The sequence below is a fragment of the Sarcophilus harrisii genome, chromosome 5, assembly GCF_902635505.1.
Source record: "Sarcophilus harrisii chromosome 5, mSarHar1.11, whole genome shotgun sequence".
In the NCBI taxonomy this organism is placed as follows: domain Eukaryota; kingdom Metazoa; phylum Chordata; class Mammalia; order Dasyuromorphia; family Dasyuridae; genus Sarcophilus; species Sarcophilus harrisii.
Window position 1 is genome coordinate 168483978 of NC_045430.1, and position 26341 is coordinate 168510318.

The window sequence follows — 26341 nt, forward strand, 5'->3', positions numbered from 1 at the left end:
TATCATGTTTAACACATATTGGATTACTTGCCATCTAGGGAAAGGGGTGGGGGGAAGGAGGAAAAAAACTGGAACACAAGGGTTAAATGTTGAAAAATTATCTACGCATGTTTTAAAAATTAAAAAGATTTAATAAAAAAAAAAAGGTGAAGATGTAAACTGGTATAGCCATTCTGGAAAAAATTTTGGAGTCAAAGTGATTATATATCTCTGTGCACATCTTTGACCCAGACATGTCACTACTTTCACACATACTACAGTCCAGTGAGAGTGGCCTTATTACTGTTATTCACTCATGGTACTCCATAACTCCCCCTCCTCATCACTACCTCTTACTAGCTTCCTTCAAGACTCAGTTTAAACATAACCTTCCATATGATACTTTTGTTTATCACTCTACTAGCTGAGCTTCTGGTACTTTCTTTTCCGTCTCTTATAGATGCATATATACATGCAAGTTGCTTTCTCTCATGGCCATAGCACAGAGCATAAGACATATATGACATTTTAATTGATCAATTGATAGCCATGCTGATTACTGAACATTTCTTTTAATTAAAATATATCTTCCAAATAGCAACATTAGACATATAAAAACATGACAATGATTTTATTATGTAATCTTGAAGGATATGGCATGCATTATGCCTATTGGGAGGGGGAAAGAAGAGTCAATCACAGTTAAAATGACTTGCCCAGGATCACATAGCAAGTACGTTTTTGAGGCCAAATTTGAACTCAGGTCATCCTGACTCCAGGAATAGTGCTCTATCCACTGGACCACATAGCTGCCCCAGATGATGCTTTCTTAGTTGATCATAAAACTGGTACAAATGCAGTGGCGATGTTTCAATGATCTTGGATAGTGAGAGCCATCTACGCTCAGAAAGAGGACTGTGGGAACTAAGGGTGGATTACAATACAGCATTTCACTCTTTTTCTTGTGGTTTGCTTGAATTTTACTTTCTCTTTTTCTATGTGTTATTTTTCTTTTGCAGCAAGATAAATGTATAAATATATATGCCTATTTTGGATTTAACATATATTTTTACCAAGTTTAACATATACTGAATTATATGCCATCTAGGAGTAGGGGAGAAAAAGGGGGAAAATTAGAACATAAGGTTTTTCAAAGGTCAATGTTGAAAAATTATCCTTGCACAGGTTTTGAAAATAAAAATACTTCAATTTTTAAAAAAGGGAGGAAAAAGCAATGGAAAACCATAGGAAATTTTAATTATCCCGACATCTTCTACTACCATGATTACAAAGAAAACAAAACATGAATTGCTTTGCAGCTAATTTCTTTATTCAGCAAGAATCACTATTATTCTGGAATCAATTCTAACTACAAAAAATAATTAGTTGGTCATATGGAAAAAGAAAAAACACTTTAGCATAAAAAATGTCCATTTTCAATCAGAAATATTAAAGAAAAGGGATATATAAGAAAAGCATATCAGATAAAAGAAAAGATTTCAAAAAGTTGAAGAAAAGAAGTATGATTGCATGACTAATGATTCTAAAAATGTTCAATAAACTATGTTCTGTTAACTATAACAAGAAAGAAGGAAAGAAAAGATTTTTGTTAATTAAAAAAAATCTAAATGAAAGACTCTGGAGAACTTGTTTTAATGTGAAAGAAATGGAGAAAGGAAACTAAACAAGAATGAATATAAATGTGACATAAGCCTCAAACTTCTGTCAGGAAATCTAAAATCCAGAAGAGATTGAAGTGCACCAAAACTGAAAAGAAACAAAAAAGGGCTATTTTCCACTGTTTGTGGGAAATGATGTTATGTTAACCAATGAAATAATATACATAAAAGTGCTCCATAAATTACAGGCTATGGTATGCAAATATATAGTATTTTTTTTTTTTTAAATAACATGTTTAATCTATATTGGATTGCTTGCTGTTTAGAGGAAGGGGGAGGGGAAGAGAGGAAGAAAAATTTGGAACACAAGATTCTGCGAAGGTGAATCTTGAAAACTGTCTTTATATGTATTTGGAAAAATAAAATATTATTTAAAAATGAGAGAAAGAAACCAAAATTTTTTTTTGATTCCATCTTTTTCAAGAAGGTGAATATTTTTCACACTTCAAATACTTTCCAATGTACAAAATTAAGCAATTAAATACCGCTAAGGTAAGAGAGAGCCTATATATTTTAAATGAGATGAAAACTCCAAACTCACATGAACTTTATGCAAAGATGAAGAAAACTGCAAACATATTCAGAATTTTTAAGTGTCAAAATAATTTTTTAAAAGTCCCTAAAAATGGGAATGATGAAAGAAACTGGATATAGGTCATGATAAATTGCCAATTTATTTTTTAAAGGGGTAAGGGAATATTTTAAAAATTACAGATGATTAAAAAAAAAAAAACTGATAAGTGAAATGTTCATGCTCTTAGAATATTGCCAAGGAACAACATCTGAAAAAAAAGACATTGCTGCTCACTGGAAACTAGTAAACACCAAAACAATCTTATTTTATTTGACAACTATGTTACTATGTTGAAATAGTTCAGTATTTCAAAGATTTAATATTTAATTTATGTAAGTATACTTTCCAATAAAATGAGCACTTCCCCCATTGACAAAAAAAAGTCTTTTCAAAATTTAAGTGTCCCCTTTCAAAAAAGTTATTACTTGATGATTAAGCTTCTGTTAGAAAATAATGAAAACACTGACAATATCCCTTAACATATCCTTATGCTAGTTATGTTCAAAGTAAACCGATTAATCAATTTAAAGTTCTCTTTACCTGCCACATACTAAACATAAGAAGCAGGGAAAGAATTAAAAATAATAGTCTCATGGTCAAAATACCCCTTTTAGTTATTAATGGCCACATGTCTCATTTATGAATGATTAATTTTGTTGAATGCTAAAAAAAATTTTTTATCATCATTAGGGCAGTTAAAAAAAGTTTACATAGACAGTTTACATAGGTTTGTGCCAATTATGCTACAATGATCTCCAAAAAATGAAGGAATGAGAAAGAAGGATGTACTAGAAGAAAGGAGATTGAAGAGAATGGGGAAATTTTTTCTTACATAAAAAAGGTATTGACAAAGAAGAACTTTTATAATGAGGGGGGATAGGCAATGCTTGAACATCACTCTCAACAGAAAATGGTTTAAAGAGGTTAGTATATCTACATACTTATATATACATACATATATATATACACACACACAAACACACACACACAAACACACACACACATATATACACACACATACATAAATACTCAGGTGAGTATAGAAAGAAATCTAACTTACACAACAGGGAAATAGAAGGGAAAGAGGCAGCAGATTAAGGGAGGCAATAGTTAGAAGCAAAAGAGATTTTTGAGGAAGAACAGTATCAAAAGATTGAGAGAAGAAACAGGAGAAAATGGGATGGAGGGAAATGATAAATGCTAGAGGGGATGAGGGAAAAATAGATCCATTAATGGACTGCTGGTGAGTGAACTGGTTCAACCATCCCTGAGAACAATTTGGAACTATGCCCCAAAAGGCTATAAAACTGTGCATATCTTTTGATCCAGAAATACTATTACTATATCTATACCAAAAAGAGAGCAAAGAAAAAGGATGAGTACCAATCTGTACACCAAAATATTTATATAAGCTCTTGACCAAGAATTTGAAATTGAAGGAATGTTCATGAAATTGGGGGGTGGGTGAGAGAAAGCTATTATGTTTTCTACAATTTTCTTTACTTATTTGAAAAGACATCATGTAAAAAGAATAGACTTATTGTGTCACTCCAAAGGGTAAAACCAGCAACAATGGAGAGAAGTTACAAAAAATACATTTCAGATTAATTTAATAAATACATTTCAATGATATTTTTTTTCCAACAATGGAGTAAGTTTTCTCATGAGACAGTAAGTTTCCGCTTCCAGTCACCTGGTGATAGACTTCAAAGTTTCTTCTAATTATAATTCTATGGTTCTGATATTTAAAAAAAAAAAAATTGGTAGAAAAGCATTTTTAAAATAATTATTGGCTTCAAAATGGCTGAAACCAATATTAAAATAAGCTCAAATAAAGTTTACCTTTTAGTATATTACTTATAGAGATGCACCAAAGCTGTTACTAAGGAAGAAAAATCTAAGCCAACTCTTTCATTATTATTTATGATCTGAAAGCATTACACAAGTGAAAGCAACAGGCTCAAATTCAAGCCTCTTCTTGCATACTTGCAAAAGGAAGAAGATCTTAATTTGAGATCTGAAGAATTTTCCTAAATTTGTTAAAGGAAGCACCTACTCTGTTAGTAAAAAAATGTAAGCAGAGCTTCTGGTTTATCTAACAATTGGTAGGTAATTGATGAGTTAATTTAAAGGTTCCTCAATTATACACCTGCTACTAGAAAGTACTATAGACTTTACTTATTATCTCTACAGACAAGTTAGAACTCAAAGAAAAAACAAGCTCATCAATTTAAAAATTTTTTTATCTACCACACACTAACATAGGGTGAGGTGATGATAAACAGTTCCATGGTCAAAATGTCCCTTTTAATCACGAAATATCCACTAAATACATTAAAATAGCAGATATGCTGACAACACAAAACAAGTTGATAATACTCTTAATATATGTGGATTAACACTGATCCCATACTGAATTTGATTTTCTCAAGAAAATACTTTTAAGTCTAAACTAAATGTTCTATAAAAGCAAAATTAAAACATTCTATATTTTAATGCCAACAAAATAAAATGTATAAAACTAAAAAAGCAAAAAATTTTATACAAACATAGAGGGTTTGATCTAGTGTTGAGCATAACACCTAGTCCATAAAGAGTGCTTAATAAATATTATCAATTGAATGACTAACCTATACTTCTGCCACATTAAGTTGAGCTTTCTGCTAATGCTTTTATGGGCTGATGAATTTTATGCTCAAGGATAATAATAGTTTAATGAGCTATTAATGTGTGAAGATCTCTCCAGTCTTTGCTCCTACACATGGATTATATTAACAGAAGGATAGAGGAAATCCTGATGGTCAGCAATAGCTTTCTGCAGCAAGGTAGAAAAGCTCAGTAACCAATGTGACTATCAGATGTACACTAACAACAATTAATATCAAAAAATTTTCTCCAAGTAAAACATTCTCTATGTATTTAATTACATTTCACACACACACACGGATATTATACACACACATATACACACACACACGTGTGTGTGTGTATATGCATGTGTGTGTTATCGTATCTCTGATCAGTAACTGGGGAAAGGGAGGAGAAACCTAGATAGATGTTGTACAGAAATATTTAGCCAATTTTAAACATGTAAAATTTTTCTTCTGACAATCAGTTTAACCTTATATTTAAAACTCTTGAATTAATAAAATAAAAATGAACCCTAATAAGAATACTTTGATATAAACATATTCATTTACAAAGGTCTTAATATAAAAAAAAAAAAAAAACCCTCCATACATACTTGGTTGCTCCATCATCATATGTTCCCATTAAAACTATGGTTCCATCTTGAATAGACTTAAGGAATTCAATAAATGGTGCCACATCTAAAGAAAACAAAAATAATTATATATGAGCAATTAACCCTGCAAAAATTAAGGATTTCTTGGTATATCCTACTAGTGTATAGATCATTATACTAAATCATTAAAATATTAGTATAGTCCCATAAGCATTTTAAATAACTAGATTTACTAATAATTCTCTTAAAGCAATCCAAATATAATTGAATAGCTATCTAGGTGGGTGGTTCAATGGCCCTAGTGATACCTGATCTGCGAGGAAAGCAGATTAGAGATCATTTATAACCCAGTTTCAGAATGGTTTCAAGCCTTTAAAAAAACTTTAAAGTTAGCTCCCTAAAGGTCAGGACTCTATTTCCTGTCTTTGTATTTAGTGTGATTAAGACATAAAAATAGTTGTTTAATGTTTCTTCACTAAATTATTAGATCACAGTTATCCTGTCCAGCTGAAAGAAGGAATCCATTCAAGGCCAAAAAGGTCCCAAAGGGCAAATACTGGTCTGACAGTCCCAAAGAAGGACAAGAAAAACAGAGGGCTCCCAAATCTATTAGATACACTGTATTCTTTAAATACACCATATTCCCATGGGTCCTCCAAACTGACAAAATCATAAACAAGAAGCAATTTAAATTAAAGAGTAGATCACTAGAGGCAGCTACAAACTGGTGGCACCAATTATTTTCAGAAAAAGCAGAAAAGAACGACTAAAGTTGCCCATCATAAATTTTACAATGGCATATAGTCATTTTGATCACATTTTGACATATAACAAGCTCCTTCCTCCTATCAGCAATTTCAGCACTTTCACTTAAACAGATTCTCATACTGGAACCACTAGCCTTCACTACGTCTGCTCTAATGGAGTAAACTTTATAATTGCAGCATTTATTATTCATGGACCATATAAAAATATAGTCACCACTTATTTACACTTTAAAAAATTGCAGCATACTACAACTACTCCTAAGTGACAATATGTTTTAAAAAGCAACAATTTAACCTAATTTTGGTATGGAAAGGCAAGCCAATATAAATCTTCTAAATAAAGCACAAGGATAATGTCACTTCCTTGGAGAAACAATGTGGGGTGGCAGATAAAGAGAGCTAGTTAGTCATGAAGAATTGAGTTGAAGTCCTGGTTCTTCCTCAAACCACTAAGCAAATCATTTAACCTCTCTCCTAGCCAAGATGCTAACCTGCTTTGGTAGAAGTTCTTTGAGGGGAGCTGCTAACCTCATAGGTCCAATTAAAGAAAAAAGTATAGACAATATCAGGGTCCTGTTTATGTTACTAACTCTAACATTACACATTAATACATAATCATGTAAGCCTTTAGCTTGAAGACCTAATGGTAGTAATTGCATATCTAAATATTCCTAATGTTATTAGCAAGAGAACTGTGGGAACTTGTAAACCAAACTGACTCCATCTTATAAAATTGACTTCAATTTGAGACCTAAGTTTCATTTTCCTGTAAATTCTACCACCTGCTGATGGTGCCAATTGAGTGGCATCCTGTTTCACATCCAGAAAAGTCACGTGCTCACTCTCCCTCTCCTGGCACTTCCTGCTTTCGAAACTCACTTATTCTCCCCACTCTCAATTCAGAAAGCCCTAACATTTCCTTCAAATAGAAATTAGATTATCTTATTTTGCATCCTGTTTTATATCCTATTCATTGTTTTAATGTATAAAAATTGTCTCCTTCTGAATTTGGGGTTCTGTGCCAAGCTGAGGAGGCATGGTTCCAATTTATTATGCAATTAAAAAGCACTGCTTAGTAGATCAATTTTTTCAAAACTTTAAATCTTTGTTTCCTTAGTTATTTCATATTTTACCTATCATATTATCCAAATAAATAATTCATAGCTTCTTATTAAGTTTAGGGTGATGTCAACTGTTATCAAAACCTGTAACATATAAAAGTTCTTAACCAAAATTCAAGTAGCTCATTCTTGCCTCACCTCTGCTAAGTTCTAGTTTTGTGACGCTGAGCATGTCACTCATTCCAAGTGACAGCTCTCTAAGACTAGTAAGCAACAGAAAAGTTGTTTCTGCATTACTAAAGAGAATTAATTTGCCAGGAGTTCCCTATACCAATGATATTGGACATCTGGATTTAAAAAAACAATGACAACAACAAAAAATAGTAACTAAAGGACTAAAAAAAAAAAAAAAAAAAATTCAAGCAGCCTTATATCTACCTTCACAAGATTCTTGTGAAGACAAAATAAGAATGCAAAAAAAGTAATTTGTAAATCTTATTGAAGTGATATTGAAGTTTATCTATTTGTATATAGGGATTGAAGGAGAGAGCCATAGGAATTATTGGTGAGGAAACTGGCAATACAGAGCTGAGATCTACACCTGTTTGTCTCAGAGAGCAGTTTGCAGCACTAAAAAATTAAGTGACTTGTATAGGGGTTACACAAAGCCAATGTCAGATGAGATCTGAATTTAGGTAGCTCACCCAATTTCCAATATTGGATCTCTAGCCATCTGTAACTATCTCGTGTGGGTGGATAGGTGTCCACGGACATGTGTGCATGCATATAGAGATCTATACATCTATTAAAGAAATCTTCTACTCATATCTCTCTTCTAATTAGCCTTTGAATCTCATTGATTCAAGGGCCACTTCTTTCCATCTTTTCTACTTACCAATTCATCATCCATGTTCAGGCCTTCTTTTTTCAATTTCTCCTTTCTCTAATCTATTGCCAGTATATTCTTCCTAAAGCATAATCTAACCACATTACTTTTCTGCTTAAGAATCTTCAGTTGCAGGATAATTTCAGAAAGGCCTGGAGAGACTTACATGAACTGATGCTGAGTGAAACGAGCAGGGCCAGGAAATCATTATATACTTCAACAACAATACTATAGGATGACCAATTCTGATGGACCAGGCCATCCTCCGCGATGAGATGAACCAAATCAGTTCCAATGGAGCAGTAATGAACTAAACCAGCTACGCCCAGCAAAAGAACTCTGGGAGATGACTAAAAACCATTACGTTGAATTCCCAATCCCTATATTTTTGCCCACCTGCATTTTTGATTTCCTTCACAGGCTAAAAGTACAATATTTCAGAGTCTGATTCTTTTTGTACAGCAAAATAATGGTTTGGTCATGTATTCGTATTGTGTATCTAATTTATATTTTAATATATTTAACATCCACTGGTCATCCTGCCATCTGGGGAGGGGTGGGGAAGGAGGGGTAAAATTGGAACAAGAGGTTTGGCAACTGTCAATGCTGTCAAGTTACCCATACATATAACCTGTAAATAAAAGGCTATTAAGATTAAAAAAAAAAAAAAAAAAAAAAAAAAGAATCTTCAGTTGCTTTCTACTGCTTCTGGTATACAACTGCTTAATTTAGCTTCTAAAGCTTCTAAAATCCAGAACTAGCTCCAGCAGCTTAAAAAAAAAAAAAAAAAAAAAAAAGATTTGGCATGTGGTCCTTTTGTGTAATTTAGTATCAGCCAAGCTGGCTCATTGACTACTTCCTGAACTTAGAATGCCATCTCCTATCTTTGTATAGGCTGACAGTCTGTGTCCAACCCTAACCATGCTTTGCCTCCCATCCACTTCTTAGAATCTTTACCTTCCTTCAAGGCTTGGCTCAGATAACCAATTCCTTGCAATTTTTTTTTCTTATCCTTGCAATTTTTTTTTTCTTATCCTAATTGGTTTGTCCTCTTCCAGTTTTTCTCAACTTATCCTTTATTATTGTTTGTTTAGATTTCCTAGAAGAATTAAAAGTTCCTTGAAAACATCAAATACTTTAAATTTTCATTGTTTTTCCAGCACATTATCTTGTACATGTTTAATAAATGCTTGCTGAATTCTATTTCAATTTTCTACTGAATGATCTGATTCCCTATACCTACAAATACTATGGCCTATACGTCTCCTGGTCTATGTGTAAAGAGAGAACATTTGAACTAAAATGAAAAGAAATAGCTTTTGGGAGGAAAGGTTAGGAAATAGTTAAGTAAACCTTAGAGTTCCAGCAAAATCAGTGCCCAGATCACTATCCCTGCCTTCCAGACTAACACCCACAGACTAACACTCCAGAGAAGCAACTCTTTTAAAGATGTAATCTGGCAATTGCCTCTGCAGTCTCCTGACTTCTTGGTAGCTCTGAAGTGTCCCCAATTGTTCTCACTAAAGGCTTTGACACAACTAAATAGTTCAACATCAGAAACAAGTACAGTTCTAAAAAACAAAAATGTCACTGAAGAAGATGCATTACCATTCATTCGCCTAGCCATTGCCCTTAAGGACTATTGGATCTTTCCATCTAACTTGAAGCTAAAATGATCTTTACATGATTACATTCATTCATTAAAACATGAGCTCCTGAAGAACAGGGCCCGTCTTATATTTCTACTTATGTCCCTGATACTTAGTACAGTGCTTTACACAAAACAGTGCATAATGAATTACCACTTCATTCATTCTAGGAAATTAACAGGAAGTATCAATATTAAATACAGGAGTGAGTCATTTAAGAGAGTACATTTACTGCTTACCTCCTCCCCACATATCAAAGTATTCAGTGCGTAATGCTTCTCCAGTTTTTCCTGCAGAGAGATAATTATTTCAGATTAAAACATGTAATGACTAAATTTATGGACATGAAATTATTTAAAAGGTAGTAAGTTAACAGTGACAAACTTTGGGTGCTAGTAATCTCATTCAAACCTATAGAACATAACAGTAATAATATCCATAAGGTCACAGGAGAACTGGGATTTCCTTGCTCTTTTCTCCTAGGCTGCCTTCTAAGAATTCCTCATGTTCCTTAAGATTATATTAACCACTGGGATAGTCCTTTTTTTGGTCCTTTTTACATATATATATATATATATATATATATATTAAAAACAAAAAAGTTGGATTTTAATACCACTATTTAATTCTACCTCCAAAAGAAAAAAATACTTTCCCTTCTAAACATAATTGAACAAAATAAATCCAACTGGACAGGTGTGAAAATGTACCTCTCACTATGTTGCTACACCATCAAACTTTGTTAAAAGATGTAGAATACAAACTTCCTTATTGTTTCAGTCATGTTTGACTCTCTGTGACCCCACTTGGGGTTTTCTTGGCAAAGATACTACAGCGATTTGCCTTTTTCTTTTGTAGATGAGTATTTGAGGAAAACAGGAACTTAACCAGGGTCACACAGCTAGTATATGTCTGAAGCTAGATTTGAACTCAGGTTCTCCTGACCACAAGGCTGGAGCTTTATTCACTTTGCCACCTACTTGCCCAACAGTAAATTACCGCTAAAGAGTTCTTAAGTCCTTTAAAGTTGAATTCTATGATTTGGTAGTAATTGAGATATAGTCATGTTAGCTATATAGTTGGCCAAAGAGTTATCATTTAATGGCTTTTAAGGACTCCAAACTGTTTTCCAAAATGAATGAAGTAATTCACAGCTCCTAAATTAACAGTCCAATAGGGAAGGTGCCCTCTGACAGCTCTAAAAGCTTTCATTTTCCCTCTATGCTATCTTTGATAATCTAAATCATAATAGGTCGAGCCTCAGAGTTGTTTTCCTTCTTTAATCATTATCACTTTATCATTAGTAATCTGGAATATTTCCTTATATGAGTGTTTTTCTATCTTTTGAGAATTACCTGTTCATCCTTTCACTATTTATCTACTGGGCAAGGACTCATGTTCCTATATAGTTCCTATATATCCCCTTCTATATTGATATTAGGGAACATTCTGTTCCCAGACTCATCCCTAACTTTCTTGATTTCGGCACCAAGCCTTCTCTACTATTGGTCAACCCATCATGGGACTTTCATCATGATTCAAGGTGGCCTCCTTGCCCTAGAACAGATCAATTTACTAGTGTCTTATTTAACCATAATATTCCCCCCCTCAAGGCCTACCTACTCCTTCTTCTCCCATTGATATTTCTCCTGGAGGCTCCATCTTGTGAAGTGATATAGGCAAGTCTTATCTTCAACTTTCTCCTGGCCTTATTCCTGATTTTGTAGATTTCAAAATCATGTCCCTGAATCAGATACCTTCTTTCTGTTCTCTTGCCCTTTATTTTATACACCTCCCCCCCCATTAGAATGAAAGCTCCTTGAAGCTAGGGATAAATCTTTTATTTTTGCTTATATCTGTAACTATAACTCTTAGCAAAGTGCCGATCTCATAGTAAGTATTTAATAAATATTTATCTTAATAAAAACATTTATTTTAATGTTTGTTTCTTTTAAACCTTTATCAGAGAACCTTCTGCAAAGATTTCTTTTATGTTGATAAGAGTTCTACATCCTTCTTTTCTACCACTAAGTTTCTGTACCTTGACTTTTATCTCACCTAAATGGTCCTCAGATATAGCCAAGATTTTTCACTATCCTCCATTCACCAGGCCTTCATTGTTTTAGATGAAATAAAAAAATGAGAGGCATTTACATCTTTACTTATATTCTTATATAGTTTTTTTACTGCCTTGATTGCAACTAAGTGTTCACATACAAAAAAAAAAAAAAAAAATTCATCCAAGAATTCCAGAGTAGAAATTATTTTATCTTATGGCTTACAAAAGGGTAGATGTAAGCATTTTATTTGCCTAAGATGTCATAGTAGCTTTAATTTCCACATTCTAATATTCTTAGAGTTATAACATTTATTGCTATAAAATGAATAAAAATGATAAAACATCTATTTTATCATGGACTCGTGATTGGTATAACTTGGTGGAGCTTACAATGGTTCTCACTTTTTGGATTCAGTAACTACTTTTATCAATTCACCAGAGTGAACAAATGTATAGGTATGTTAATAACTAACCAAGTTCAATAACTCAGAAGCCAAAATGCTAATTTATTAATTTATAGTGAGAATATTTATTTATGTAAACTGATCAGTTTGAGAATCAAGCTGAGATAGCACATTAAAACCAGAATGTTGTATGGTATATAGAAAACCACTAGGCTCTAATAAATTGATATGCTCCTTTTCACTAAAGGGACATAAGACCTAAGTAGGTCAGTTATTTGCATGAGCTGGTCAAGACAATCTTCTCCCTGGTCAATACTAGAAAAATAATGAAATTCTTGCTCTCAATTCCAAGCCACATCTACCCTTTGTTCTTAAATCATTCCTTTTTTTCCCCCAGCATGTTCAGATATTTTAAGTTCCCAAATTTACAACATGTTTTTATTGACTATACATTAGAGATAAGGTAAAGTTAGAGACTGATTGTCTGCTTCTTAATAATATTCAAAAGATTCTTAATGAGAAAGTGATGTGCCTGAAATACAATGTAAAAAAGATTGCTTTTGAAAAAGGCAACAATTTCAATACTAGAATATGTGTTCTTTTTAGTCTCATTTAAAAAAAAAAAACCAAAACACTTTCCAGCCTTTTCTCTAGATTTGGGGATGCATCTTACTTCTGAGGTCACCATTCCTACATTCTCTGAATACAGGAGTAAGCTAAAGTATACATACCATTTACCAATGCAACATTGATTCCTCTTCCAACATTATTCTTTACACCACTCATTAAACTGAAGAAAACAAAACATGACAAATTGTTCAGAAACAAGTATTTTACACAGTAAAAACAGGATCAAAATGAGTAATGAAAAAACAGAATGAATAGCACTTAGTATATATAAGTACAAATTTAACATAGGAGAAACTAAATCAAAAAGTTGATTTTGTATAAATGGCACTGATTATTTAAAAACTTATTTCAATATAATTTCTTAAATATAAATATATTAAAAGATTGGAGCCGCTGGAAAAGGTATAAAAAAGATCAAGATATTTCTTGATGAGCTGTCAGATAATGAAATATTTCCTAAGGAATCCTATATCTATATCTATAAATATGTGTGTATTGCAAATATGAGATATATAACAATTCTGTATCTGCCTTCAAACAATCAAACAAGTGACCTATTTGCTTTTCATTGCCCATAACAACCTGATATATAAAAGTAAAGTAAGATCTGTGCTTATCTAGGTTAAGAATTGAAAAAGAAAATAGGCTGCACTGAACCTGGGAAATAGCAAAATCATTTTCAGTTACCCCAAGCTGCTTGCAACTGAGAAGTCCTATTTCTAACACCAGTATTATCCCAATAATGTTATATTGCTGAGAATCATCTAATCTTGGTATTTCAAAAGAATCACAATCATACTCAAAGGAAAAATGGATAAATAAGATATCATTTGCTAATAAAGATATGCAAGAAAAGATCAGTATAAAAGATATAATTAAAAACATGGATGACCCAGAAAAAAAATTGGCATTGATCATGAGTGATGGATAAGGGTTACAGATAGCCACAACAAAATATTAAAAAGGAAAGTCTCCAGCATGTCAGGTAGATCTTTGGAAGATTAACAGAAAGACATATAGACTAAGCATTCCCCAAGATGAGAAAGCAGGAAGAAATTAAATCTGTAGCTAGTGGAATCAAATTTATTCAGTAAAGTAGGTTTAACAAAAAAGTCACTTACAGTAACAAACCAAGAGTTGCTGGTAAGTAACTTTCACAGTCACATGGTCAGTATATGTCAGAGAGGAAGGATTTGAACCTAGGTCTGCCTGGAGACAAGAACAGCTCCCAGTTCAACTCCCAAGGACTTATCTGTTTTTTTATTCTGTTAACTCCTTTCAACAACGAAAGATGTTATGAACCTCCAAAGTAACAATATACAACACATAATTTTCATAAGCAATTATTGTTTAAGGTGCCATTAAAGAGTATTTAACGTGGACCATTAATCAAGAACCTTGAAGGAGTTCACACATCATTATTACATGGGAGCCACTGCACTGTGGTATGCTGCCTCTTCCATGCTCAAACAGAGTCTAAAGTTTCGATGGAATTACAGAACCTTAGAAGAAAGAGATTTTAGAGGCCAAATCAAACCAGAGCTAAACAAAAATCTTCTACACACACACACACACACACACACACATCCCTACCCATTTACCCATCACACACCTCCTTCCACTTTTGGAAAGCTCTAATTGGAAGTATTATTTTTGTTTATCTGTTGTTTCTTTTAGCAAACCTAAATTTGCTTTTCTTCAAATTCCATCCATACCAACTAATTCTACATTTTGGACCCAAAAAGAACAAGTCTATCTGCTTTTTCCACTGAGAATCCCCTTAAAATATTTCAAGATAGCTATCTTGATCTTCCTTTTCTCCTTCCATTTCTCTCCAGGCTAAACAATCCTTACATGACATGGCCTCAAGGCCCTTCATCTTCTTAGTTATTCACTGTCCATCCGAAAATAACATGCCAATAACTAAAGAAAATACATTAACCTCTCTAGTCCTGGACGTTTTTTTTTAGTACAGTTTAAGACTGCATTAGCTTTCTTTATGTTAATTAATATCGACTTTGCAATCACTGAAACCCCTAGATATTTTTCAAAAGATCTAGTTATGACTCATATTGTTTTTTGAACTCAAGTCTGAGAAAATGTACTTATTTCTATTAAGTTTCATTTTAAGATCATACCAAATCCTAATTCATCATCCACTGTTAGATATCTTTTCCAGCCTTGTCACCTGCAAATTTTGACAAACACTCCATTCATGCCTTCACTCACACCATTAACTAAAACTTTTAAACTCTCCTAAGGAAGTCCCTGAAGATAAAAATTGAACAAACTATTAATGACTATTCCTTTACTCTAATAATTTGACTAGTTTGAAATCTCCAAGAATAACATGAAAGAATTTATCAAATGCTTGGTTAAAATCTAGGAGAGGTATATAGCATTGTCCTAAGCTACCTGGTTAACTAAAGACTTGTGCCCTTAAAAGAAATAAGGATGCTTTTAACAGGGGGAGATAGACAAGGGATACAAAGTTGAATTCTGATGTAATATGTGGATTTTTAAAATGCCACTAAGATAAACAGAGATACTCAAAAAAGTCAAAAGACTAGGGCTAGATAAAGATTTAAGAGTCATTTGTGCTAAAATAATTTGATTCATGAGTGCTGACAAGACCACCGTGAGAATAGATACTTGTAACTACCTATCTATCTAGAAAGAAGAGAAGGCTCAGGACAGAACAGGGCAGGAGTTACCCTCCTGGGGTAAAGGGGGGGGAGAAACACATGGCTGAGGGAGGGAGGAGAAGATACAGGGAAGAAACACAAATTAAAAGGGAGGAACATGAATAATGATCTAACAAAGAAGGCTGAGGAAAAAAATGGTAGAGGCAAAAGAAGCAGAAGAAAAGTGCCATTAAATCCAAAAGAATAAAGGGGCAGAAAGTGTCAAAAAACTATGGAGATGTTAAAAGAAACATATTAATAAAATGCCATTAGATTTAGCAAATGAGATAATTAGTAAACTTGGAGTAACCTTGGAAAACAGTTATTAATATGGCCAGAAGTCAAGAAGATTAATATGCTGAAACCAAAACCAATCTACTGTATTTAGAGCAACCATACTGAAGAATAAAATGTTAAAATTTGTTTTGAAATCAGCACTGTGAAACAAAATATCTCATTAAACTTATTAGGAAAAGGCACACATTCTTTCAAAGTAGGTACACTACTAACCCCAATGTAATTTCTTACTAGTACACAGAGAAATAACAACATACTTTTATCCAAACAGTTAATAAATTAGAAGTATGAAACCCTTTATGAAATTTACTATAAAATGTAATACTGAACTAATGAAAAAAAAAAAAAAAGATCAAGTAGGATGAGTCTTCCACAAGATGGCAGCATTTCTATATTCTAAACATGGATATTTTGCCAAAATTAAAAATTACTTGTGATAAATTAAAATTGTAAAGAATGTAGAAACAAATTTTTGACTACCTAAGCATCAAACTCAACCAAAAGGCAGAATTATAATTTCTCACACTTCATAAATTGTTTCTTTCAAGACTAGAATTTAATAAAAAGTTACTTTATATGTTGTAAATGACACTCTGCGTTTGTCTGCTTCAAATTTCATGTATTTTTATTCAAATTATTTCAAAGCACCTTTAAACTAGGATTTTCCTTAAAGTCTACCAAAATTCTCAGATCTAGCTATATGTTTACTTTTCATAGCTAGTTAAATCTATGCAAATCTAACTTGGCAATAAGATGCCAAAAAATTAAAAGTAATCATTTTTCCTTTTAGTATTACCAGATATAAATTATTGGTAGTTTTTTTTCTATCATATAAGCACATAATAATTATGTTCCTAAGATCATCTTTAGCTAGAACAAAAGTTCTTAAATGGGGTCCTAAGCTTATTTTATGGAAGGAAGAAGGAAAGAGAAAAAAGAAGGCTCCTACTTCATGCCAGACACTGTGATGAGTGCTTTATAAATATTATCACATGAATAAAAACTATTTCAATTATTTTTAAAGCCTCTGTCGTTCCATTTTAATGCATTTAAAAATATTTTTGAGTAATTAATAAATTTCATCAGACTGCCAAAGGGGTACAAAGCTGTGTGACAGTGGTCTAGGTGGCACCTCATATTCCTCATCTGAATTAGAATAGACTCAACATTCCATTCTAAGCACTAAAATTCTTTAATGCCTTTAGGGAATGCTGGAGTGAGGAGTTAAGGTCAAGCATTATTCCAGTTTTACAGAATAAACTACCTCCAAAGTCACAGGATCTGAGATCTAGAACAAGCATGGAAAATTAAGGGATGTCCTAGTTCAACCCCCTGTTAAAGTTACTGACTCAGCTCAAAGGGTAAGGGACTTACCCAGGATCGCTAAAACAGTAAACAACAGGCCCGGGATTTAAAATGAGATCCTCTGACTTACACCGTGCTGCACTGAATGCCCTCCGAAAGGTAGGACAAGGCAGGATCCATAGCCTCTAGCTGCAAGTTGAGAATTTTCTTAACTAAACTGTTAACTATCTACACATTTCTCCTTAGTCTTTTCTGCATTGAGCACACATTTTTAGTTTAATAACCATGTGAGACCCCTTTCCTTTAACATTATCAAAACCTTTGTAGGTGATTTCAGAAGTGATGTTCAGAAGATCTCTTTAGTTATCTATCTAAACGTGATCAAGAATGAGCCAGGCATTCAAACCAAAGAATCCTTTCTCCGTGTTACCTAACAGAAACTACCTGAAAGGACATACAAGAGAAAAACAAAGAGAACATTCCAGAGTGCTGACTCAAACGAATATCTCTCTATCTGAAAAAGTATTGCATATTTTTCCACAGCTAGACTTATGGCAAGTTAAGCTTGTAAATGAAGAAACAGCATCATATAATTCAAATGCAGTACCCTACCACATAATCTAGGGATTGAATGAAAAGGTCTGTTCCCATAGCTGGATAACCATTTAACTTTTTCAGTGCCCTGGGCAGCTAAGACAAAGAAATTATAAAATAATTAAATTACAAAACAATTACGAATATGCACTGATGACAAGAGAGATTTGTTCACCACACTTCATTATAGAAAAGAAATAAAAGGAATAGTTAAAAACATTTTATATAACTCAGCAAAAGAATAAATTTTATTTTTTAAACTTAATTCAACGAACAATTACTTGTTACATTCTTGCAAGTGCAAGATATTCAAAGGTGAGTGACTATATATATATGGCTATTACTAAAAAACAGAATTTAAAACTGGATTTACCAAAAGTGAAAGGAACTCAAGAACAAGTTAGGCTAGTCATTTCAGATTAGAATTGTATACAATAGCAGAAACTGTATTTAGTATCCCAATAATAAGTTATGAGTCCCAAAGTCAACAAGAAAAGTTTAAAATGTAATTTACTACAATTTCAAGTGCTATACTATAATTTGATTGTGACATTTTGTTACATTTTTATCTATGTCAGTCAATTTACACATTACTGGGACTTTTTGTTTTGTTTTGTTTTTGCAATAAATATAAATATTCCTGATAGCATATTTTCACATGCCTTTCTAAGTACCTAGCAAAATAAATAAATAAATAAAGACCCGAAAAAGTGCCTTTGATGCCTAGGGTTTCCAAGCAAAGAAAAGTCTACATTCACTTGGTTTTGAGAAATAGTCTGATATTTAACATATTTGGGACTGCTTGCCATGTTGGGGGGAGTGGGGGGTGGAGGGAGAGAGGGGAAAAATCGGAACAGAAGTTAGTGCAAGGGATAATGTTGTAAAAAATTACCCTGGCATGGGTTCTGTGAATAAAAAGTTATTATAATAAAAAAATAAATAAATTTTTAAAAAAAGACTAGGGGGAAAAAAAGCTTTTTGAAGAAGATTTAAAAAAAAAAAAAAGAGAGAGAGAGAGAAATGATCTATATGGTGGAAGCAGGACTACATCTGAAAGTCAAACACATACAGATGCAGCCCTCTTCTGCTGGTCACTCACTATTTGACCCTGAGTAACACATTTGGCCTTTCTAGATCTTGAATCTCTCATCTATAAAACCACAGTGCTGCATTAAATAAAGATAATCTAACAGTTCCATTCCAAATTAATGAGCCTAGAGATTTATTATCTAGTTATATTTCTGCATTTCAACATGAACTCTAAAAAAAAGAATTCTGTAGAAAATCTAGCATGGTATGCAAGGAATATTCAAGATACTTCTAAAATTTGAGTGGTTGGCATTACCTTGAAACAAAATTTAAATTTGTACCAGTAGACAAATGGGCCTATGTTTCATTCATACAGAATCATTAATTATATAATACCAACTTGGAGTGAAAATAAATTACAATTTGGAAAAATCCAAAAAAAATGAAAGATTATCAAATTTGGCTCAATTCCATAAACAAGGATACCAAGAAAATAATGATTAAAAATTACTCCTCTTTAGCTCTTAATGCCATCTTTTGAAATCATTTTAATTACAATAACCAGAAACAAGTTTCTGTTGACTGTTTTAACTTTCCATATTACTTAAGAGATGTATTCCAATATATGACAAGTAAGTAATTCTTAAGAAGTTACCAGGCTGACTACTAGCTACTAGTCAAGAAAATATTTGATTTTTCATATAGTGAAATAAACATTTTGAAAAGCCTAATATTCATCATTATGACTGAACTAAAAGTTGGCCTAAAATCTAAAAATTCTATAAGCAAAATGAAATTTTGTATGGTACAAAGATTTAATTTTTTCAGAAATAGATTTCCAAAAAGCTCACAGCTCCTTGCCTCTACAATATGCAAACCTTGCAAACATATAAATATCAATTTATCTGAAGATAAGAGCCCCAATCTCCTCAACTATAAAATGGGAATAATAATAACATTGCTTCCCAGGTTGATATGAAGATCAACTGAGATGTTTGTAAAGCATTTAGCATACCCTCTAGTCCATAGGACAGAATTATATAAATGCTAGTTGTTGAGGAGGAGGATGTGTCCAAGCCATATTTTGAAGAAAGCTAAGGGATCTTTGAGAAGTAAAGAGGACGTACATTTTAGAACTGGGAGAATACTTGTAATAAGGACACCAAGGAAAATAACATTAAGAAGTTATCCAAACATAGAGTTGAATATCTAATTCTTTAAAAAAAAAAAGTTCTCCTAAAAGTTCCAGAAAAATAGATAACATATCTTTAAAAATTAAGTAATGAATGCTAAAATACCACCCGAAAAATACTTCATATATGAATTATCATAGATTAAAATGTGAAAATTTACTTCAACAAAGTTAACAAGCTTCTTTTAAAAAGAAATATTTCAATTCTGCTTTAGAGGTTATATTAAAATGATAAATATAAATGAAATTAAACTTCCAAATTTATACCAATACTTACATATTGTCTTCTACACAAATTTTGGGGCCAACAACATTAGCTGCTCCACTTGCCATTTTGAAGGCAAAATGTTTTTCTGGGCAGGCCTTTGAAATCCCACATTTATATCTGGGAGGTTTTGTATCTTTGGAAAAAATACATATAGTTTTAAAATAATAATAGTACATATGTGACTATAATCAATAATTCTTCTTTCTAACTGCAAAATTAGCAATGTACTAAATAACCAATCAACTGTAAACAACATCCTTTGAATGACATAAAAAAAAAAATGAAATGGCATAATGGAAATAACTGGAAATCAGTTAGTTTTAGTGCTAAACCCTTTGGGTCACTAACTAGGTGTAATAATTCTAAATAAGTAATTTAACTCGTTTATGCCTTTACTCGCAAAATGAGCATGTTAGATAAAATTACCCCTAGAATATCTAAAATTGAGTATATAATTTTCAATAAATATGCTACCTATATGTTCAAGTACAACTCTGTATGTGTGTGTGTGTATTAATGCACCTTAAAGTTTATACTAGAAGATCTGTTTGCTTAGACCTCAAATAAGTTTTCTAAATGTTTAATCAAAAGGTCTTAGTTGACATACTAAGTGAGATAGGATAAAGTAAAACTTGACTAAGAAGGAAGGATGATTTTATTTCATTAACTAGTTAAATGACTTCATTTTTTTTCCCATTTAGAAACATTTTTGAACCTTAAATTTAGTTTTCACTTTAGTCAAATCCTACGCTAAAAGGTCTGTCTATATAGATTTTTAAAAATTACATAATATCAGCATTTAGAAAAATAATTTCATGTACTAAGATATATTTCTTTATATACTAGCTCCCTTAGAATAATTATCTCTTCTTCATTCTGTCAACTGGCATCTAAGTTTTTTTACTATGGATTTTTTTTTTTTTTTTAGCTGAAGCATTTGGGATTAATGAGTTGCCCAGGGTCACACAGCTAGGAAGTGTTAGGTGACTAAGGCCAGATTTGAACTCGGGTCCTCCTGACTTTTGGGTTGGTGCCCTATCTACTGCACCACCTAGCTGCCCCTTTACTATGGATTTTTTAAAAAATATCTTAAACCAACAAATAATAGTACTCATGTCTATAATTGCTACTATTAATGAATGAAGTGAAAGGATCTTAGCCTTCCTGTATGTCACAGACTCATGCAACAGTTTAGAGAAGCCTACAGATTCCTTTCCTCATAATATTTTTAAATGCATTAAGATGAGATACACAGGATTATAAAGGAAACTAATTATACTGAAACATAGTTGTCAAGATTTTTTTTAAGGTCAAGACACCCTGTTGTCCAGTATAGTCAAAATTGAAAAATAGCTAGTTATTTCTCATTTGAAATTCTCACTTCTAAATCAATTCTGTATATTGAATTTTATAAGAAACAAACTGATATCAGTGAAAGAAATGTCCTCTAAAAAACTACATATTATTATTGAAGCATATTTGAAAATAAACTTTTGAGATACATGATACTTACAAGCTATCTGCAGTGCTGACCTTGCTAAAATTAAAAAAAAAAAAAATTTAAAGTCAGTTAATTTCAGGCAAAGAAATTGAATATGCAATATCTCTACTTAATTTTTAAATAAATCCCCCCAAAATATGTTCATTATTATTATGTATGACTTCTACCACAGTGAAAATAAAGCATATTAAAAGAAAAATCAGCAAGAATAGCTAGAATATCCAAAATACACATAGTTCACAAATACAAACTATAGTGAAATAAACGTTACAGTATGGTAAGTTTTAAGATAGAAAGTAAATATAGTTATCTTTAATTGGTATTATAAATTTAAGATCCAATCAAGCAGATTTTCCATACATAAATATTAATTGCCATATATCCAATAATCATTGCTAGCAATAAAACATTTCAAAATTGTTGCCAATTTGAAAATTTTTTCAAAATACACATTTAAACAAACTAAAGACTTGTAAACTACTAAATATAGAATCTTAGATTAAAAGAAGCAATCTAATCTAAAATTATATGCCATATATAGTACTTCCCTCTATATTTGATAAAATTCAACTTTGTAAATTAGCCAATTTTACTGATGGGCAATTTAGTGCACCTAAGATCATCCATTCTATTTTTGACCTATTTTTAATTAACTTTTCTTTATAGTTAGCCAAGCCAAAATATTTCTCCATTTAGTTTCCATTCACTGGATCTAATTTTAACCCCTAAATATGTCTACCTTTTCTACATGTGGACTCTAAAAGTGCCTGACGATTAAATAAGTACTGGCCCTTCTCTAAAATAAATAGAATTTCTTTTAACTTTTGCTTATATACCATGGTTGAAAATGGTTTTACTCTCCTGTTCAAGCAACCAATCATGTACTTATTCAATGCCAGTGCCATGTGGTGGTTGCTAGGGAATACAAATACCAAAAAAATGAAATGATCCCTATTCACAAGGAACTTATCTAATGAAATGAAGCAAATGAGTAAAAAAAAAAAAAAAAAAAAAACAGAGGACAAATATGAAATTAATAAAAGCAAAGACAAATTTTTGTTTTTGATGAAGAAAACTAGTAGCTGGGAGATTAAAAAGGAGTCCATGTAGAAGATGGTACCTGAGCTATGTTTTAAAAAAGAGGTCTCTGAGGAAGAAAGAGTTCATCCAGTAATGTGGGATGGAAGCCACTTGATTTGAGTGAAAAAGGGAGACACATAGTCAGATCTTCACTTAAAAGAAAATTACATTGGGGCAGCTAAATGGCAGAGTAGATAGAGCACCACCTCTCAAGTCAGGAGGACCTGAGTTCAAATCCAGCCTCAGACACTTAATATTTCCTAGCTGTGTGACCCTGGGCAAGTCACTTAACCCCCAATTGCCTCCACAGAAAAGAAAAGAAAATTACTTCAACAAAATCAACCAATCAGGAGGCTGTTGCAATAATCTAGATGAAAGGGAAGAGGGGTTTGAACTAAGATGGTAGCAGAAATGTATGGTTTTTCAAAGGAGTCTGTCTAAGAAAAGGGGAAGAAATATAAGAGGTAATTTGAGAGTATGGTAGGGTCCAGTGAAGAGCTGTTTTCTGTGTTTTTAAGGATGGGGAAGCTTGGGCATATCTGAAGGTAGAAAGGAATTAATTGATTGGCAATGGTTGAAGATTGGGCACGGGTGGCAAGACAAGAGATAAGTGAATATGAACATTATCTACTGGAGAAGAGAGAGTAAAGGAGGAGGGAGATAGTGCATGCATGCAGGAATGCTGGTCATGGTAAGGATATAAATCACCTCTTAGGTAGTGAGAAAAAGAAGCAGTAGCAGAAGTTATGTCAAGAGATTTTCAAATAACTGAATGAAAAGAGTGATCTGTTCAGCAGTACAAAATACAGGACTATAACCTTCTTTGTTATTGATCCTATATTTTTATTGATACTGGATAAAATTAAACTTGTAGTAAATTAAAACCCTGTCCTATATCCAGGGAGTATTTTTCTTTTAAACTTGTGTAGGACTTCACATTTGTCTCTATTTTATTTCATCTTGTTAGGTATGGCCCACTGTCAAACATCATTTGAATCTTGATTCTGAGATCTAATTTACTATTTTTCTAAGCTAGACCTAATTCAGACCTAAACAGAGCACTGTTTCCAGAGTGAAAAGTCTAGGAAAAAAGTCTTATGTTAAAGGGTTAAAAGACACAGATATTTAGAAGAACAGCATTAGGGGACATATGATCATTATCCTTAAATAACTAAAGGGCTGTCATGTGAAGCAAGGATTAAGTTTATTTTGTATGGCTCCAAAGGGCAGAAAAAAAAAAGAGTAATAGATAAAATATATAAATAGGCAGATTTCAACTCATAATTATAAAAGCTACCAATTATGGATGTTTAATACAAAAGACAAATCCTCTCTTTCTTTCTTTTTCTTTTCTTTTCTTTTTTTTTTTTTGGTCAGCTTTTCAACATTGAAAGTGTTCAAATAGGAATACTATATTTGTCAGAAAGAATAAAATGAACTTTCAAGTTGAGAAGGCTAGACTAGACAATCTATCTTCCCATGATCCTCAGTCTACCTGAAGGCCGGGCTGCATGATTCATCTATTTATTCTCCTATATGCAGGCATATAGACTTAAGCTTTTTAAATCTTGGAGTAGAAGTTGTAAATAGTACAACTTCTACTCCAAGATTTAAAAAGCTTAAGTCATCCAGCTTCATTATAACAGTATAACTAGCTAAAACTGCTTCAAAGAATGATTCAGCTAAATGATTACCCCATTATAACTGACACTATAAATAAGACCATTCATTTTGATTTCAAATACTGTTAGTATTTAGTAAATGTATCCCAATATGTTCTGATGCTATACCAAGATATTTGCATATATCTAGTTTCCAGAGCTTAAATGGGTTATATATGCAAATTAATATACTTTCCATTATTTTTTTTAGCACATAAAAATTTAAATTACACTCTTTATGATTATTTAGGGAAATACACTAATAATTACATGCTGAAATTTAGGAATTTTTTTTAAAAACAGACATTTTATATATAAAATTAAAAGAACTGAAAGTTAAAGGAGAATCTATCAATTGGGGAATAGCTGAGTAGATTATAATAATGAATTTATCAGAATGAATTGTAATGTAAAATAAATGGAATGAATGGAATTTATCACAAGAAATGATAAAGAACAATTTCAGTATAGTATGGGAAGATATGTATGATCTGATGCAGGATGAAGTGAACAAAATCAGAACAATTTATATAACAACAACATTATAATGACAAACAACTTTGATGTTAAAAACCTGGATAAACCCAATGGCCAGCCATGATTCTAGAACACCAATGATAAAGCATACTACCACCTACTAGCCTGAAAATAGTAATATATTCAAAATACAAAATGACTTCAAATATATATACATATATATACACACACATACAAAAAAAATATATATACACTATATTTATATATACACACACACACATATATGTGCATGCACATTTACCTGCTGCATGAGAGGTGATAAGCTCAAAATACAAAAATACATATCTGCAGAATTATATATCACATATACAGAAATATATCTCTATATCTATACATACATATAGATCTACATATACTATACATATGTATCATAATCAATGAGGGGAATTGTTTTTCTATGCATAACCATTACAACTTTTGTTTTCTATCCTTCTCCCCTCAAGTGAATAGGTAAAGAAGGAATATTTTTGTTCTTGTAAAAAAATTACCTTCCATGATAGCACCTCGAATGTAGTATGTTTTGATTTATTTATAATGACTGACTTATTTACACTTTTTGTTTTATGACTTAAGTGCTATTATTTGCATTACAAAAAAAATCAAACTAACAATTTTTTTTTAAGAACAGACAAAATAAAACAGCAATTCAGGGTAAGGAAAACTTGAAAACCAGGCATTAGAAAAAATAAAAGCTAAAAAGAAACAAGAAAAACTTACCAAATAAATTTCCTAAATTTGAATCTAACTTTATTTCAAATACTTGAGATATAACATAAAATGTCAGTAGAAATACTGCTACAGCAACCACCAACTTTATAGCACCTAAAGAATAAAGAACAGTTAAACAATTTCATTAAAATGTTCATTTTATTTTTTAAATACATGTGGGAAAGCCTAATAAATAATCACAAATCACAATACAATGATCACTATTCAGTGAATGAAAGTTACCAAGTAGAATGTTGGACTCAAATAATTTTTAACCATGTTAATAAACCTAGCTAGTACCCTAACCTGTCCAGTGCAAAAATGTTTATTAATAATCACTGAAGCTTCAATTAGAATTGTACAGGACTTATCAGCAGCCACAATAAAAGACCTCAAATAAATAAAATGAATAAAAGGTCCTACCAAAAATCAAAAGAACTAGGCCTGCTGCCAAAAAATATCATATTCAGAAAAATTACCTGTAATACTGAATGAGAAAAAAATGAACATTCAATAAACTTGCAGATTTTCAGGACTTTCTATCAATAAACCT

At 32.0% G+C, this 26341-nt stretch overlaps 1 protein-coding gene across 3 annotated transcripts in view; it reads right to left on the minus strand.

Annotated features, from left to right (window-relative positions):
* The window catches only part of FAM3C (FAM3 metabolism regulating signaling molecule C), a 56525-nt gene that overhangs the window by 6595 nt on the left and 23589 nt on the right, over window positions 1–26341 (minus strand). For 2 of the 3 annotated variants that reach the window (XM_031938908.1, XM_031938907.1), the window contains exons 3-8: window positions 25798–25902; window positions 21815–21838; window positions 20311–20434; window positions 13034–13092; window positions 10079–10129; window positions 5477–5561 (exon numbers count right to left, since the gene is read on the minus strand). In XM_031938908.1, the coding sequence (XP_031794768.1) occupies window positions 5477–5561; window positions 10079–10129; window positions 13034–13092; window positions 20311–20434; window positions 21815–21838; window positions 25798–25902 (448 nt within the window). The remainder of the gene's footprint in view (window positions 1–5476; window positions 5562–10078; window positions 10130–13033; window positions 13093–20310; window positions 20435–21814; window positions 21839–25797; window positions 25903–26341) is intronic. The other variant, XM_031938909.1, reaches the window with a different exon arrangement.